The sequence below is a fragment of the Amphibalanus amphitrite genome, unplaced genomic scaffold (assembly GCF_019059575.1).
Source record: "Amphibalanus amphitrite isolate SeventyFive unplaced genomic scaffold, NRLGWU_Aamphi_draft 000020F_arrow, whole genome shotgun sequence".
Taxonomy (NCBI): domain Eukaryota; kingdom Metazoa; phylum Arthropoda; class Thecostraca; order Balanomorpha; family Balanidae; genus Amphibalanus; species Amphibalanus amphitrite.
The window spans coordinates 1,771,668-1,790,532 of NW_024881516.1; the positions used below are offsets into that span (position 1 = coordinate 1,771,668).

The window sequence follows — 18,865 nt, forward strand, 5'->3', positions numbered from 1 at the left end:
TTACGGAAGCTGAAAATATATTTGGTCATCTCTGCATAACCATGTTGGATCATAAACAAAACTGAATACAAATTGAACAATTCGTTAAAATAAAATAGGTCGTCTGCATCTGGATTTGTCGCAGCGAACCGCCCGATAACAGCCAATATGTGCACATTTACGCCAGCGACTCGGCTCAGCGGAAGATACACTGTGTACCAGTCTGGTGGACTACTCTAATCAGCCTCGTCTCGGTCTCGGACCGAGTCGGTTGTGTGGAATCGATATGGATTCGGTTCGAACACCCACTGGTCCTCTGGATATCACGCCCGGCTCACACGGCCGGCGCCGCGCGAATCACAGGCTCGGCGTGACGCTGCACCGCTCGCCCTACCTCCCCTGTAGGGACCGGCACCCACACTGCCGTCGACCGTTCCTCGCCGAGGCCGGGCGCACCCACCGCCCGCGCGGCTAACAACCGGGCTCCACCGATCAGGCGATCAGAACAAGCACCACACGGGGCCCTGCACCGCCGAGTGCCCACTCCAGCCCTAGGGGCCGCCATCAGTGCCTTTTAACACTGCAAACTGGCGGCTTCAGCCCAGGCAGGCTCCGATATGCCTCAAAGACATTCCCTCGAAACGTCCGCAACCTCACGATATCAACGAATCGACACCCCGAATATCAGCTAAAGCTACATCACAACACCCGTTAAACAAAGTGCCAAAGCTAGCTAGACTAGTACAAAACCATCCAGGATCGTTCCTGCATTGTTAAACCTCAACTGGCGCGGATAGGGATCACATTTTCTCCAGTATTTAAACTTATCTCACCACTTCCTCTGGTAACTTTCAATGCTCCGCTTAGAGGACGACTGGGACTCTCCATCCTACCAAAAATATTCGACCAGCCTCCGTGCTGCGTCCCAGCCGCATTCCTCCACTCACAGCGCCGCCACGCGGCGGGTAACAAAGCTGAAGTACGCGCCGCCGTCGAGGTGTGGCGCTACGATCGGAACACATGCACCACTCGGACGACGTATTTACGGCAGATGGGACACTCTGCCATCAGCTTACCGCAGGCGGTGCAGGTGGCCATGTGACCACACTCCAGCATCACGCAGTCGATCAGCGAGTCCATGCAGATCTTGCATATGTCGCGGTCCGACGCGGTCGCCAGAGCTGCGGGACGAGAGAGGGGTAGGTCAGATGAGTCAGGGCCCAGGGGAGGGGATCGTTCGGTCAGAGGTGGGGAGGAGAGGGTCCATCTGGCCAGGGGATGTGGGTAGGCATCAGTTGGTCACCTGTTAGCTTGCTTGTCAGTTAGATCAAGACATCGGTTCGCACTTCGCTCGGTAGAGCCATGGGAAAGTCCGTTATCAGGGTCGTGGGTATTCGCTGGTTAGCTAGGCCACGGATAGTTGCCAGTCACGGAGCGAGCTAGGCAACCCATCGCTCAGTTGGGTTTCGGGCACCACTCAGGTCAGACGGGCTCAGCGGATTCAGTGTGGCGGCCATGCTGACCGTTTGGCCAGGCACGGGTGCAGTCAGTAACGGTGCAGCGGTCCGTGGGACCCGTCAGACCCGACAACGGACGAAAGGCACGCCAGGGACACCGGCTAACCGGCCGGCCAGCGCCGTCGCCGCTCTAATGCATACAGGACCCTGTTCAAGGGCCGGCAGCGACAATGATGCTTAAAGGGACTATCCCACCTTTACATTAGGTTTGAGTTGAGATAGCCAAGTTTGCGGCGAGGTTCAGAAACCACTATCTGTCTTGGTCGCAACCCCCGCAGCCTCGTGGTGTTGAAGAAATTCGTTCCCTTCATTTGAAAATGTTCCCTGTACAAGTCCCAATCTCCTAACCATTAACGGCAATCTGATGACGTCATTTGCCTTTTGAACGCCTGTCACGCAATCAAGTGAAGTATCACTTGATTTACGAATAAGCCAATCAGAGATACTTTTGCTATTGTATGAGCCGCGTCATATTTGAGGGCAAATATATTTGCTGCCAAATTTCCCCCCATATTGACATGAAGTAAATCCTTGATTACGTCACAGATCCGATCTAAATGACGTCACAATGAAATATACAAGTCGCAATATCTCAAAAGCGTTAGATGAAAACGCGTAAAAACTTGCAGAATTCGTCACTATATCATGAGTAACATTTCCGAATCCTAAACGGTACTTTTTAAAAGGTGGGATAGTCCCTTTAACAGAGCACGCCAGTAACGCTGCTACTGATAAGCTTATTTAGATTCAAGCTGGTCTTTCCACGTGAAGCCTCCTGTATCTTTTGAAACAACCCATACGAAACAAGTTCAGATAGTCGTAAACAAAACGTTTGTACATTGACATCGCAGCAAGTTCATCCGCAAAAGGGTGGCAACTCGGAATCTAAAACTGAGTTGGGTGGATCACATCAGACTCTTTGGTGAAAAAATATGCCGGGAATCCAAGCATTCCGTCCCTATTACACAGTTCTACGATTCCACTTATCGTCTGATGACATGACAGCCTCACAAAATCTCCGGAAACTAACGGCTAGGCAAAACCAGGTCAAAAAGGACCCGAAATGTGACAATTCATCTAATGAACCCGGCCTTTCACCGTCTGTGGGTGGGACGGCCCGGTTCCGTCTGACTACCGGCGGCTGACCTACCCTCTGCGTTGCGCTTAGTCTCGTGCCAGAGCTCGCGGACGCGCCGCAGCAGGTCCTGTTTCTCGATGACGCCGCGGTAGTCGGTTCGACGGTGCTGCAGCAACCGCTTACACTGGCGCACCGTCAGCTGGGCGATCAGCTCCTCCGAGGGAATCTGAGCCACGTCCGTCACACGAGACAGGTCCTGGGGGTGCGGGAACGCAGCATTGTCAGCTGCAACACGCGGTACAGTCAGCAGCAAACACAACGAACACAAGGATACGGCACCCAGTACTCAGCACTCAGCAGACACACAAAGCCTGTCAAACACTGCCGGAACACGACACACGTTCTGTCCAGCGGCGGTGCGATCGATCTCCAGAGCACTCACCAGGCCGGTCTCGGACATGGGGTGGTCGGCAGCCGAGTCCCCGGACCGCTCCACCTCGATGGTCACCGACTCGGACTGCGGCTCGTCCGGGTCATCGTCCACCACCACCTCCTCTCCGGCATCGCTGCCGCCGGCCGGGCCGTCCACCTCGACCTCCACATCCACCTCTCCGTCCACCGCACCGCCCTCCGCCGGCCGCTCCGACCGGACACCGTCCTCACCGCCGTCATCATTCGTCTCCACGTCGACCACCACGAACCCGTCCTCGTCGACGTCGTCACAGCTCTCCGAGCCGGCGGGCGACGCCGAGCGGCGGCCGGCCGCGCCCGCCGGCTTCGGCGACGGCGGCGCCTCCTCAGCATCCATGGCGCGCACTCGGATCGACTCGTAGGGCCCCACGCGACTCGAGTCTCGCGGCCGGGCGCGGTGGGGCAGGCCGTCGGCGGCGGGGGCAGGGGTGGGCGCGGGGGCCGGCTCGCGGTCGAGGTCGAGGTCGGGGGCGGACGGTAACGGCGACCGCTCGCTCTGAGTATCCGACTGCTCGGCCGACCTCCGGGACATCAGAATCGTGTCCACCAGGTCCGATTTTTCTGCAACAGAACAAAGCTTGGTGTTATTATGTAATATAACAGGGTGTAAGAAACAGCGCTAATTATGCGACGGCGCTAGCATATTCAACATAACCCAACGATCAACAGACCAAACAGTACTTGAACATAACTGACAAAAATGATTTCCTTCATACTTGCTATACAATGAACGTGCCTAATAACAAAGTAAATGAAATATAATAAATACGATGCCAGATAGTCTCGGTTTATCAAGTGCCACCATATCCATTCCCTTACATCTATGCAGTAACCTTGTAACTGGTAATGACGCCCACGTGTGTGGGCACGATGATGGCCAGGCAAGCCATGTGTTTTTCCGACTCCCCCCCCCCCCCCCCGTAGTGACACAGGACACAGCCACAGCAGTGGCCCCGCTCCAGCTGAAGCGACCAGCCACCAGTCGCCGATCGCGACCGGCAGTGCCGATCGATAGATTGTCATGGAAACATCGATGGTGTGTTCGGAGCGCAGTGTGCACGGTGGGTGCGGTGTACACCGCCCCCGGGCCGTGCCACGGAGGCGGTCATACGGTGCACTTTTGTACACACATCCGCCGAGGAGATGATTGCACTCATGGGCAAAAAAGGTGACGCACATCGTTTCATCACTTGATTTCTCTGGTATGATTTCAGTCGGAGAAACATACCATCATTAAATCGGCGTCTGTGATCATTACGAAAACACACTATTTCTCAGTTGTGAGTTAAAAAAGTAAAAACTGAAATACAGAACACCGTAAACAATCGATATCTCGGCTATCTTAGCCTATGTCCGCTCGATGTGACAATAATATCGGTACCAAGGTAGTGAGCGCCACTCGATATTTACTTCGCATGAAAGTTGGCTTCCGATGAAACGACAACCTAGCATCATTTTTTCTTTTTTTTTGTAGATTACGAAGTGCTTCAAGGCAGGCGCCTGAGGCAACTGTTATTTGATCACATGCTAAGTTTTTCAGATCATCATTTATCGAGAACGTTTTATTTTATGAGTATCATCCATGATTATTCTCTACCGTCATTTATAGTGACGTTGATACATCCATCTCACTGGCTATTTTTCTCGATACATCATCACAGACGTCATATATTTACTCCAGATGACGTCACCTCTACAGATACACTGTGAATGGGGACGACGTAATACCAACGCCAGAGTTCAATCAGTTTATATAGCGTGCGGGCGATCAGGCATAATGCTGAGACGATACTGAACAGCCGCGCACGGCCTCCACTCCAGCTGACTATCAACGTTCATGGCCTTTGATCTAGAGACGTCCTTTACCTATCGAAGAGCGATGTCGAACAAGCACCGCAGTTAGGGAGCCCAACAGTTCATGACCGATCATTAATTATTGTTTAACATGTTAGATAAAATGAAGATCTTTGCACCAATCTGCCACCTATAAGGACGTATGTTTGGTTAGCATGACGGCTGAGTGTCATAAATGTGTGCAATCGCCTCAAAACACGATGACCTCGGTTCTCCGAACTCCGTGTCTCTCGTAAGCGATGTTAAGTAATAATATCCATCCCACCAGCTGCTGAGCTCAGGTAATGAGCGCGGAGGTTAGTTAGCCCCGGGTCTGATCAGCACCAGCCCCTGCTGACGCCGGCGGCCGGCACTCACCGCGGCAGGTGGCCGAGGAGACGTCCGCGATCTTCATGATGTGCTTCAGGTCGCGCACGGTCATCTGCTGCAGGGCGGCGCGCTCGTAGCGTACACCGGCCAGTCGCGTGCAGCGCAGGCACTGCCGGCCGACGCCGCACAGACGCACCCGTTGCATGCAGGCTGAGCAGCACACCGAGCGGCACATTAGACATGTCCGCTGCCAAAGGATAGCAGGGCAAGGTGTCAGAGCTGTGGGTCTGAGGGCAAAATATAACAAGGCACACCACAGCTACATTTTGTGGCATATCACGTTGACATATAGATACAGCTACATTTGATAGGTATGGCACAGATCAACACCATTAAAAAATATCTAACTAAAAATTCAGTTAAATATTTTAACTAAAACTCCCTAAAGCAAAAATAGGACTGAGAGTCCAAGATGACCATCTCATACTGCACTTAGCAGATGCATGGATAACACCTCACCAAGTTGGGTGGAAGTGGACACAGTTCAAGGTCATGATCAGATTGTCACTGTCGAACTTCATCAGTACTAACAGTGCTATCCCTGCCATATTTATTTTCATAGGCATGTTTGTGAATAATGTCAGACACAAAAAAATGGGTAAATGTCAAGTTTAAGTCCTAAGCAGATTTCATGGATAATTTTTTTCATATTCTTACATTATTTGACATCCTGAATCCAAAAATGATACTTATATGTCTCGCAAATAAAAGAAAAAAACATAATCAAACCTGACCTAACCTTACCTACTTACCTATAACCTACCAACGTCCAACCTACAACCTACAAACCCACAACCTAACAACCTAAAACCTACAAACCTACCTACCTACAACCTAAAACCTACAAACCTACAACCTAACCTAACCTAAAACCTAAAATTTTTGCTGTTACATATTTGTATCAACAGCGCCACAATTGAAGTTAGGACCTAAACTTGATATATACCAAAAATTGAGTGCTCTCACCATCCGCGTCATCATCAACAGCCTACTGCCAGTGGTCGTCGCCTCTGACACCCTGAACCAATTCAAAAACCGGCTTGATGCTCACTGGGCACACCTTGCATACGACATTTTTGCATACGATTTCAAGCCAGTGGACAGTGATCTGAAGTTTGAAGATATTTTCTTAATTCCTGAAGATTGTCTTGCTCGCTAGACTCGTGGTTCTGTGGCCAATCAGAAGCCAAGATGCCAGTTTCAAGGTCACCGCCGCCAAGTCAAAGAAGATCGTTGAGAATATTGTCTTCGTCGACATCTGGTGGTGTTGCTGTTTCAAGTGAAGGCGTGGATACGTCGTTGACAGTGTCAGGGGATCAGGATTCGAACGTGCTTGGTCCAGTATTTTCCGACAGTGATACTGGAGCTAGTGGTACTGACACCAGGAATTCCAAAAGTGGAAGTTCCTCTCTTCTGGTACCTGAGGTCAAAACAGGTAGGGCCAAGGTGCATAAGCTAAATGGTGAGGCCTACAAGCCATTTGGGTCAAGGTCTCGTGCCTCCAGTGATGCAGGCAGTGACTCTGCTTTTTGTCACGGTGGCCCAGGAAAGGTAGTCTGTGGGGAGCCAGTTAGGAATTCCGAGTATGGTGTTCAGTGTGACAAATGTGATGCATGGTTCCACGCTAGCTGCCAGGGTATTCCAAAGGAGGGATACGAAGCTCTTTCCAAGCATGATCAGATCGTGAGTTGGCTCTGTACCTCATGCAAAGCAACACTCAAAGAGCCAACCTCTGCTCGTCTGACAGTTCTTGAGACTAAGATGGATGAACTGGCCTCCATGGTCAAGGACCTCACAGCACAGGTAGGAAACAAAGATCTAAAGGCAAAAGTAGAACAGCTTGTATCGGCTGTAAACAAACACACAACAATGGTAGGACAATCGCTTAAGCAACAGGAGCAGGCAGTTGACACACAGACAAAGCTCATTGAAAGGTCAATCAGGGACAACGTGCAGCAGAAAGCATCATATGCTGATATGGTTAAAGGCACGTGCACTGACGTTGTCACAAAGGTGTCGGCTAAACTCTCGTCCATCCCTCAGACCCTGTCAGTTCAGGGGGAGTCAAAGGACATGAAAAACATCTCAAAAGTCTTTGACGACTTCCTGGATAAGGAGAAACGGAGAAACAACCTGGTGGTACATAACCTACCAGAGGGTGACAGCCGAGACGTGGCAGGCAGGTCTGAGAGGGACATAAAGCTGTTCCAGCAGATGGTCAAGGACGAATTCAGGATGAATGTATCTGCGACAAAAAGCTTCAGAGCTGGTAAGGCCAGTCGAAACAAGGACAGACTCCTGATAGTTACACTCGACACCCCGGGCGTGAAGCACGACATACTCCGCCTTGCTCCTCAGCTGCGCCAATCCGAGAAATGGGGTAAGATCTATATCACACCGGACCTCACCTGGTCAGAGCGAGAAGCAGCACGCCTTGCCAGACAGGAACTCGCAGCTCGGAAAGCAGCCGGTGAAACCAACCTGACTATTCGTAAAGGGAAAGTGGTTAAGGCGCGTGTGGCCAGTCCGGCGGTCGCTGATGGTGCCAGTGCCCACACTTCACCACCTGAAGTGCTGGCTGGTCCAGAGGCTGCTGCTGGTGTCAGTGGCCACCGGCCTACATCCACAGAGAAAACAGGTTCTGCTCCTGCTGCCAGGGTTGGAGATGGGAGAGCGATAGAGGCACGCGCTGCTGATCCGGCGGTGGCTGATGGTGCCAGTGCCCACACTTCACCACCTGAAGTGCTGGCTGGTCCAGAGGCTGCTGCTGGTGTCAGTGGCCACCGGCCTACATCCACAGAGAAGGCAGGTTCTGCTCCTGCTGCTATGGTTGGAGATGGGAGAGAGATAGAGGCACACACTGCTGATCTGGTGGTGGCTGATGGTGCCAGTACCCACACTTCACCACCTGAAGTGCTGGCTGGTCCAGAGGCTGCTGCTGGTGTCGGTGGCTACCGGCCTACATCCACGCAGGCAGATCCGGCTGTCGCCACTGGTGCCAGTGACCACGCTCCTACGCCTGGAGCGCTGGCTGGTCCAGTTTCGGCTGCTGACGAGCACACGTCGGCCTGACTACACACAAATATCACTGACAGGGACAAGCAGCTCAGCTGTTTCTATACCAATGCTGACCAGCTAGTTAACAAGAGAGACGATCTGCTTAGTTACATATCTGATGATTTACCAGACGTCATCCTGGTGACAGAATGCATACCAAAAGCCCAGCAGTTACCAATCAGCATGGCACTGTTATCTCTCCCTGGTTACAACCTATTTACCAACTTTGATCCTAACGAGAGCCATCTGGGGTCAAAGGGTACTTGCGGTGTCTGTATATATGTGATAGACAGCATCCATGCTACTGAGGTAACATTTACCAGGCCCACATTGACAGAGCATCTGTGGATCAACATCTCTCTGAAGGGTAATGATAGGCTGATCATGGGCTGTGTCTATCGGAGTCCGTCCCAGGACCCTAAGCAGAGCATCGATGAGCTTGCTAGTCTTTTCCAGTCCGTCATTGATTCAAAACCTTCTCACGTGCTGATCTGTGGGGATTTTAATATTCCACAGATCAACTGGGCACTCAACTTTTGTGCAGCACCAGAATCCCACTACGCTCACAAGTTTCTTGGCTCTATTCATGATTGTCTACTATTCCAGCATGTTTTGGCACCCACTAGGTACAGAGAAGGGGAGTCGCCTAGCCTGCTAGACCTCCTATTCACTAACGAGGAGGGGATGCTGTCTAGCCTCGAGTACTTACCAGGTCTGGGTAAGAGTGACCACATAGTAATGAGATTCAATCTCAAGTGCTACAGTACCCGTTCCGAGAATGTACAGGAAAGGTTAAACTTTCACAGAGCCAACTTTGGACAACTCCAGGAGATGATAGCTGAGGCAAACTGGGAATGTCTGGCTTCACTGGACATTGAGGCAGGGTACCAGTATTTTAGGAATTCTCTGACCTCTTTTGTTACTGCCACTGTACCCACTGCTAGAAGTTCCAAATCGAGGAAAAATATCTACATGACGAGCCATGCCCTTAGGTTGAGGAAAGAAAAACACAGTCTTTGGCGCACATACACGTCCACTAAGGATCCATTGGACTTGGCTAGATTTAGAGTCTGCAGAAATAAGCTTCGAGTCCTCACACGCAAACTCCGTAGAGACTTCGAAACTCAATTGGCTACCGATTTGAAAGAGAATCCGAAGGCCTTCTGGAGGTATACTAACTCGAGACTTAAAACAAAGACAGGAATAGGGGATCTTCGGAATTGCTCAGGAGATCTGATGAGTGATGATAAGGCGAAGGCTGACATTCTAAATGCGCAGTTTGGCAGTGTTTTTACTCAAGAACGGCTCACAGACATTCCAACCCTTGCCAGCGCCAGCACTACTTCAGAGGTAACCGATATCCGAATCACACCGGAGGCCATTGAACAAAAGTTACAGGCCCTCAACCCGTCCAGTGCTCCTGGACCAGATAATGGACCGAGCTGAATACGTCTCTAAAGCGGAGTCTATCGTCAGCGAATATGCACCAATAGACAAAAACCCGACTACCAAGCTCGAGGAGCAGACAAAAGGCTTGATAAAAAAGACGCTGGAGAACAAGATCCCGGATGACATCGTAAAAAAGATTCTACCGCAGCACTCTAGGACTGCCGAGTTTTATGGTCTTCCGAAAACTCATAAGCCAGGTAACCCTCTGCGTCCGATCGTATCTGCCTGCGGTGATCCACTAGACAAACTCTCTTGGTTTTTACAATGCATCTTGACACAAATTCTTTCATTCATTCCAGCGCATTTAAACAACACCCAGTGTTACCTCGCACGCCTCAAAGATACCTTCCCAAACGGCCTTCCACCTGGCAGTATTCTTTTCAGCTTTGATGTCAGCAACCTATACGGAAGTATCCCCATCCAACAAGGCATAGATGCTGTTTTAAGCCTTATAGAATCAAACTTAGACAAGATTAACACTTTCAATTTGACGTTGAGTGATATCCGTTCCCTTCTCAGCCACGTCCTCACAAACAACTACGTGAGGTTCAACTCAAAACTTTTCAAACAGACCACCGGCATCGCTATGGGCAATAGGATAGCCCCACCAGTAGCTATAGCGTTTATGCATGTTTTTGAAAGCACATTTCTATCTTCTATGACACAAGTCCCCGCATTTTATGTGCGCTATATTGACGACATATTAGGAGTCTGGACTTATGGTATCGACCGCCTCAACCATTTCTTCAACCTGATGAACACCCACAACCCGGCTATTCGTCTCACAATGGATCACACAGGACTGACAGGTAGACTATCGTTCCTAGACACTATGATCACCGTACACCCTTCAGGTACCTACACCACCGAACTGTATTTCAAACCGATGGCTGCACCGATCATCTTACACTACACCTCTGCTCATCCCATGTCGACAAAGAAAGCGGTACTCAACGCAGAAATTCAAAGGGCTATTCGAGTCTCCTCAGACAAACCCGCTACAGAACGGAGTATCGAGATCATTTCACAATTGTTCAGCAAAAATGGATATCCTATGAGCCTTATCAAACATTCAATTAGGAAACAAAAGTACAGCAAAGGAACCAAGAAAACACGTACTTTGACCAACGAAAACCAGATCTACATGCGTTTACCTTACATCAATGAGACGATCGTACGCCGAGTAAACGGCATTATCCGCGGCTCCAAAATTCCTGTCAAGCCCATTTGGATTAATGACAACTCGATTCAAACAAAACTGATCTCCTCGGCCCTTACCAGACCACCCTGCCCTTCCGGCAACAAAAAGTGCCATACTTGTGAAAATGGACTACCGGGGAAGTGCACCACAAAAAGCGTAGTGTACAGGATAGTCTGTAAGCTGTGCGAAACTACCCAACACGACGAAACCTATATAGGAGAATGCACCAGACCAGTCCGCTACCGATTTAACGAGCACCTGAGCGATGCACGTTTGCGTAAACTAGACACACCATTAGGGGAACACACGCTACATGCTCACTCTCAGCTTCCCAACGAGGATCTCAACAATGCGTTTAGAATTGAGATACTGGATAGAGGTAAGGACTGTGCTGACATTAAAATTAAAGAATCACTTCACATACGCAATCTTAAACCTAGTTTGAACACCATGCAAAGCTCTTGGCCACTGACTAGATAGTTCATTTCATTCGCCACGCCCCGCACAACACACAAACATCAGGACCACACTCTTCATCACCCTCTACCCTTACAAGTTACAACCCTCTCCTTTACACACACCCCCTCACACACACACACACTTAACACACTCAAAGGTACTCAATTGTAATGCTAAGCACATTCTTTCAGACGCATGAGGGTACCTAGGCTGGAGTCTCGTATTTGTTGCTGGCTAGCCCTGTGATAGCCTTGTCGGCCCAGTACTCTTCTACCTATCAGATATCTAGATGTGAACGATATCTTTCGTGCCTCTCGATTCTTTAAAGGGACCCTCCCACCTTCAAAAAAGTTTATGAATTGGCATGAAAGTGATGTCGCTCGGTTCAGAAAGAGCAAAAACGAATATCTACCAAATTTCATCGAAAAATATTCACCGGTTTTCAAGATATTAGACTTTTACTTTTGTTTACTTTTTGGGATCTCCGCTGTTCCTAGCGACTTTATTTAAAAGTGCGGCATTTGTTGCGCGCAAAGCAGCACATACCACCGCGTGCTACAAAACGTTTTAGTCAAACTTAATGACGGACGTTCGAAAGCCTGATGACGTCATCAGATTCCCGTAACGGTTAAGAGATGGGGACCACGCTGGTCCCACCCTGCAAGTAAAGGGAAGAAATTTCTTGAACACCATAAAGCTGCGGGGGTTGCGACCAGGATAAATGGTGGTTTCTGAGCCTGGCCGCAAACTTGGCTATCTCAACTCAAAACTAATGTTAAGGTGGGAGGGTCCCTTTAACCTATTTGTTTGCCTTTGTACACTTCTACATATGTGCTATAAGATTTATGTTCGAAATTGTCCGTGTCAAGAATGTATGTATCTGCATTGCGATATTCCCACCTAACATTGAGCGCGTGATAGACTTTGTGTGTAGCTAGAATTTTTAAATGTCATAAAACAATGAATCTGATGATGCTGTAAAGCGAAAGCTCATTCTCATATTTGGCCTATTTTAAAATAAAAGTTTTACATTTCTGCCATGTTATTGATCATTTTCACATATTTAAATACTGGAATCCTTCATCAGAGACACAATCTATCAGCACTTCTCAGAGAACCACCTGTGGGCAGACTGCCAGCATGGCTTCCGGCCAAAGCACTCCTGCAGCACCCAGCTGGTCAAAGTGCTTGATGACTGGAGCAGGGCCCTAGAGAATCATAAGCCTGTCGATGTAATGTACCTGGACTTCCAGAAGGCTTTCGACTCCGTTCCTCACCAGCGACTCCTCTATAAACTCAGGCGTCACGGGGTGAGCGGTAAGCTGATCACATGGATCGGGGCTTTCCTGAGAGCCAGGAGACAGCAGGTAGTGATTAATGGTCAGTCATCTGACTGGTCGGAGGTGGTCAGCGGGGTACCCCAAGGCTCGGTCCTGGGTCCACTACTGTTCTTGATTTTCATTAATGACATGCCTGAGGTTGTTGGTTCCTCGCTGACGATGTTCGCGGACGACACGAAGCTGTACTCCACGGTAGCCTCTACTCTCGCTGCGTCTAGCCTCCAGTCTGACCTCGAGGCTCTGGTCAACTGGGCGGACGCCTGGCAACTCCCCTTCAATGAGGCGAAGTGTAAGGTCATGCACCTCGGACGAAACAACCCAGCAAAGCAGTATGTGATGAGAGACTCTGAGATGAGCGTCATGCGGGTGGAGAAGGATCTGGGCGTGCAAGTCGATGACGAGCTGAAGTTCAGACAACATGCTTCAGCAGCCGTAGCCAGGGCCAACCAGATTCTCGCTGTGATCCGTCGCTCATTCTTGCTGATAAACGAGTGCACGCTGCCGCTGCTTTACAAGTCCCTGGTGCGCCCGCACCTCGAGTACGGCAACCTCGTGTGGGGCCCTTTCAACAGGGCGGACCAGAAGCTGGTGGAGAGGGTACAGCGCAGAGCTACGCGCATGGTGGCCAACCTTCGCCACCTGCCCTACCAAGAGAGGCTCAGGGCTCTGAAACTTCCATCGCTGTACTACCGACGCAAACGGGGCGACATGATATTCACCTACCAGATGTTCCAAGGAGGGGTTGATGTTGAAGTCACGGATCTCTTCTGCCCCGCCACGCGTGCCGTTACACGAGGTCACCCACACAAGCTCCGCAAGCCAGAGGCGGTCAGCAGACTGAGGAGAGCTGCATTCGCAGTCAGGGCCGTGAACGACTGGAACGGCCTACCTGCTCAAGTGGTCAGTGCCCCCACCGTGGACTCGTTCAAGGCGAGACTCGATGCCCACTGGGGCCATCACTGGTATCATATACCAAACACGAATTAACAAATGGCAAAAGGGACAGGAGCTCGGTTAGAACAGGACCTCCAGGGCGGTGTTTCACGGGATGCTGCTACCACGCTGCTATCAAATTGCGCGAGCTGACGTCACACTTGTAGTAGTGTTGGAGCAATGGGCCTGTTGATGTTTCCATGGAAACCCAATTTGACACGTGTAAAAGCAGCGTGCTGCTATCACCGGTGAAACAGGGCCCAGGCCGAGTTGGCCTTTATTATGCCCGAACACCGTAAGGTAAGGTAAGGTAAGGTAAGGACATCCCTCACACAGACGAATAGGCAGACCCTAAAGGGGCTCGACTAGAAAGGTTCCTAAGGGCCTCTGGCCCATCCAAATTCCATACCATACTTCATGCCATGATACTTCATAGGTAAGTAATGTGCCATTTGCTTACCCTTTTCCTTAACCATGAGAATTTGGAGCTGCAGCCTTCACATTGTGCAGGTATTGGAGAGGGAGACATCTCTTTGTCCTAGAACGAAAAACCGCAATTATTGAAGCACATTTTTGAGTTAATATTATATATAATCTTTACCAATGTTTATCATCTAAAATCATCTTCGTAGACAGACAAAATCTCGCAAGCGTCTAGCAAACAATATTCGTCTTGATGTCTCAAGTTCTTGAAAACCTCTGAGACAACCTCAGTAAACCATATGGAACTACAATTCAATTTAAAATAGCTCAAAATAGCTCAAAAGCTCTGACAATGAGAAGAGAAAATAATGCGACGGTGATGGCGCATTAACAAAATAATTTGGCATTCCAGCTAGCAATTAATTGTCGTTCTCAACTACCGCTAGGTTCGCTGTACTTGTTAAAGAATTTTTTTTTGTTTTTTAATATTTTTCTCAGCATAGTGTATAAATTAACAAAAACTGACAAAAATATTTTGTATAATGCAAATTCAAGCTGGAAAAAAATGTTTAGAAAAAAACTTATTTTACTTTTACTTGACTTTCACAGCGCCCCTAGCGGTCGTGATGCGTGAATCGGTAAAGTTAAATAGGACCTGAAATTCCAGCTTCGAAAGCTCGCTCAATTGGGAGTGTCTAAAAAGCAGACGAGATTAGCAGACGAGCCCATGCTCAGTAACTACTGGACCGATTTTGATAATTCTTTCACCATTCAATAGCAGGGAAGTTATATAGGTGCCGTTTTTCGTTTTTTGGCGATTGGTTCACTCTGACTGGACCAATCGGACCAAAATGGTCCAGAACCATACACCCCCTTAAAAGCAGACGAGCCCATGCTCCGAAACTACTGGACCGATTTCGATGAAACATTCACCATTAGACGCGCCGTGGTCTGAAACGGTGCCGTTTTGGATAATTTTTTGATTGGTCCACCCTAAGTGGTCCAAATCGGTCCAAAACCGCTAAAATCTGTTGCAGACGAGCCCATGCTCCGAAACTACTGGACCGATTTCGATGAAACCTTCACCATTAGACGCGCCGTGGTCTGAAACGGTGCCGTTTTTGATAATTTTTTGATTGGTCCACCCTAAGTGGTCCAAATCGGTCCAAAACCCCTAAAATCTGTTGCAGACGAGCCCATGCTCCGAAACTACTGGACCGATTTCGATGAAACCTTCACCATTAGACGCGCCGTGGTCTGAAACGGTGCCGTTTTTGATAATTTTTTGATTGGTCCACCCTTAGTGGTCCAAATCGGTCCAAAACCGCTAAAATCTGTTGCAGACGAGCCCATGCTCCGAAACTACTGGACCGATTTCGATGAAACCTTCACCATTAGACGCGCCGTGGTCTGAAACGGTGCCGTTTTTGATAATTTTTTGATTGGTCCACCCTAAGTGGTCCAAATCGGTCCAAAACCCCTAAAATCTGTTGCAGACGAGCCCATGCTCTAAAACTACTGGACCGATTTCGATGAAACCTTCACCATTAGACGCGCCGTGGTCTGAAACGGTGCCGTTTATGATAATTTTTTGATTGGTCCACCCTTAGTGGTCCAAATCGGTCCAAAACCCCTAAAATCTGTTGCAGACGAGCCCATGCTCCGAAACTACTGGACCGATTTCGATGAAACCTTCACTATTAGACGCGCCGTGGTCTGAAACGGTGCCGTTTTTGATAATTTTTCGATTGGTCCACCCTAAGTGGTCCAAATCGGTCCAAAACCCCTAAAATCTGTTGCAGACGAGCCCATGCTCCGAAACTACTGGACCGATTTCGATGAAACCTTCACCATTAGACGCGCCGTGGTCTGAAACGGTGCCGTTTTTGATAATTTTTTGATTGGTCCGCCCTAAGTGGTCCAAATCGGTCCAAAACCCCTAAAATCTGTTGCAGACGAGCCCATGCTCCGAAACTACTGGACCAATTTCGATGAAACCTTCACCATTAGACGCGCCGTGGTCTGAAACGGTGCCGTTTTAAATAATTTTTTGATTGGTCCACCCTAAGTGGTCGAAATCGGTCCAAAATGCCTAAAACCCGTTTGTACTTTGTCAGAGTCCGGATAGATTTCTGCAGCACAGAGGTGCCCGAAACCCATTGTCATGCATTTTGCTTTCCAAACTAGAGCAAAAATGCATGCTAATTGGGCCTGGGGCACCTCCGCGCTGCGGAAACCAGCTCATCGGTTGACTACATGAAAACGTATTTTTGGGCTGTACTTGAACCGATTTAGACCACTTAGGGTGGACCAATCAAAAAATTATCCAAAAGCAGCACCGTTACAGACCACAGCGCGTCGAATGGTGAAGGTTTCATCCAAATCGGTCCAGTAGTTTCGGAACATGGGCTCGTCTGCAACAGTTTTTAGGGGTTTTGGACCGATTTGGACCACTTAGGGTGAACCAATAAAAAATTATCCAAAAGCGGCACCGTTTTACACCACGGTGCGTCGAATGGTGAAGGTTTCATCGAAATCGGCCCAGTAGTTTCGGAGCATGGGCTCGTCTGCAACAGATCTTAGCGGTTTTGGACCGATTTGGACCACTTAGGGTGAACCAATAAAAAATTATCGAAAACGGCACCGTTTTACACCACGGTGCGTCGAATGGTGAAGGTTTCATCGAAATCGGCCCAGTAGTTTCGAAGCATGGGCTCGTCTGCAACAGATCTTAGCGGTTTTGGACCGATTTGGACCACTTAGGGTGGACCAATCAAAAAATTATCAAAAACGGCACCGTTTTACACCACGGTGCGTCGAATGGTGAAGGTTTCATCGAAATCGGCCCAGTAGTTTCGGAGCATGGGCTCGTCTGCAACAGATTTTAGGGGTTTTGGACCGATTTGGACCACTCAGGGTGGACCAATCAAAAAATTATCAAAAACCGCACCGTTTCAGACCACGGTGCGTCTAATGGTGAAGGTTTCATCGAAATCGGTCCAGTAGTTTCGGAGCATGGGCTCGTCTGCAACAGATTTTAGCGGTTTTGGACCGATTTGGACCACTAAGGGTGGACCAATCAAAAAATTATCCAAAACGGCACTGTTTCACACCACGGCGCGTCTAATGGTGAAGGTTTCATCGAAATCGGTCCAGTAGTTTCGGAGCATGGGCTCGTCTGCAACAGATTTTAGCGGTTTTGGACCGATTTGGACCACTAAGGGTGGACCTATTTATATACACTGTGGGTGGACCAATCAAAAAATTATCCAAAACGGCACCGTTTCACACCACGGCGCGTCTAATGGTGAAGGTTTCATCGAAATCGGTCCAGTAGTTTCGGAGCATGGGCTCGTCTGCAACAGATTTTAGGGGTTTTGGACCGATTTGGACCACTTAGGGTGGACCAATCAAAAAATTATCAAAAACGGCACCGTTTCAGACCACGGCGCGTCTAATGGTGAAGGTTTCATCGAAATCGGTCCAGTAGTTTCGGAGCATGGGCTCGTCTGCAACAGGTTTTAGGGGTTTTGGACCGATTTGGACCACTTAGGGTGGACCAATCAAAAAATTATCAAAAACGGCACCGTTTCAGACCACGGCGCGTCTAATGGTGAAGGTTTCATCGAAATTGGTCCAGTAGTTTCGGAGCATGGGCTCGTCTGCAACAGATTTTAGGGGTTTTGGACCGATTTGGACCACTTAGGGTGGACCAATCAAAAAATTATCAAAAACGGCACCGTTTCAGACCACGGCGCGTCTAATGGTGAAGGTTTCATCGAAATCGGTCCAGTAGTTTCGGAGCATGGGCTCGTCTGCAACAGATTTTAGGGGTTTTGGACCGATTTGGACCACTTAGGGTGGACCAATCGAAAAATTATCAAAAACGGCACCGTTTCAGACCACGGCGCGTCTAATAGTGAAGGTTTCATCGAAATCGGTCCAGTAGTTTCGGAGCATGGGCTCGTCTGCAACAGATTTTAGGGGTTTTGGACCGATTTGGACCACTAAGGGTGGACCAATAAAAAAATTATCATAAACGGCACCGTTTCAGACCACGGCGCGTCTAATGGTGAAGGTTTCATCGAAATCGGTCCAGTAGTTTCGGAGCATGGGCTCGTCTGCAACAGATTTTAGGGGTTTTGGACCGATTTGGACCACTTAGGGTGGACCAATCAAAAAATTATCAACAACGGCACCGTTTCAGACCACGGCGCGTCTAATGGTGAAGGTTTCATCGAAATCGGTCCAGTAGTTACGGAGCATGGGCTCGTCTGCAACAGATTTTAGCGGTTTTGGACCGATTTGGACCACTAAGGATGGACCAATCAAAAAATTATCAAAAACGGCACCGTTTCAGACCACGGCGCGTCTAATGGTGAAGGTTTCATCGAAATCGGTCCAGTAGTTTCGGAGCATGGGCTCGTCTGCAACAGATTTTAGCGGTTTTGGACCGATTTGGACCACTTAGGGTGGACCAATCAAAAAATTATCAAAAACGGCACCGTTTCAGACCACGGCGCGTCTAATGGTGAAGGTTTCATCGAAATCGGTCCAGTAGTTTCGGAGCATGGGCTCGTCTGCAACAGATTTTAGGGGTTTTGGACCGATTTGGACCACTTAGGGTGGACCAATCAAAAAATTATCAAAAACGGCACCGTTTCAGACCACGGCGCGTCTAATGGTGAAGGTTTCATCGAAATCGGTCCAGTAGTTACGGAGCATGGGCTCGTCT

General features: G+C 49.1%; 1 protein-coding gene across 3 annotated transcripts; it reads right to left on the bottom strand.

Annotated features, from left to right (window-relative positions):
• Nucleotides 1-14,535, bottom strand: LOC122390588 (E3 ubiquitin-protein ligase rififylin-like). 3 transcript variants are annotated; one of them, XM_043383700.1, is made up of 6 exons: nucleotides 14,482-14,535; nucleotides 14,168-14,245; nucleotides 5,257-5,455; nucleotides 3,017-3,606; nucleotides 2,647-2,830; nucleotides 1-1,160 (listed from the first exon to the last, which is right to left on the bottom strand). In XM_043383700.1, exons 2-6 carry the CDS (start codon nucleotides 14,234-14,236, stop codon nucleotides 985-987), a joined length of 1,218 nt encoding a protein of 405 aa, XP_043239635.1. In that variant the 5' UTR covers nucleotides 14,237-14,245; nucleotides 14,482-14,535; the 3' UTR covers nucleotides 1-984. The 3 variants fall into 3 exon arrangements, with proteins under 3 accessions (XP_043239635.1, XP_043239624.1, XP_043239642.1); XM_043383689.1 differs by having other exon boundaries at nucleotides 14,440-14,490; XM_043383707.1 differs by lacking the exons at nucleotides 14,168-14,245; nucleotides 14,482-14,535 and adding an exon at nucleotides 6,235-7,831.
• Nucleotides 14,536-18,865: the final 4,330 nt, after the last annotated feature.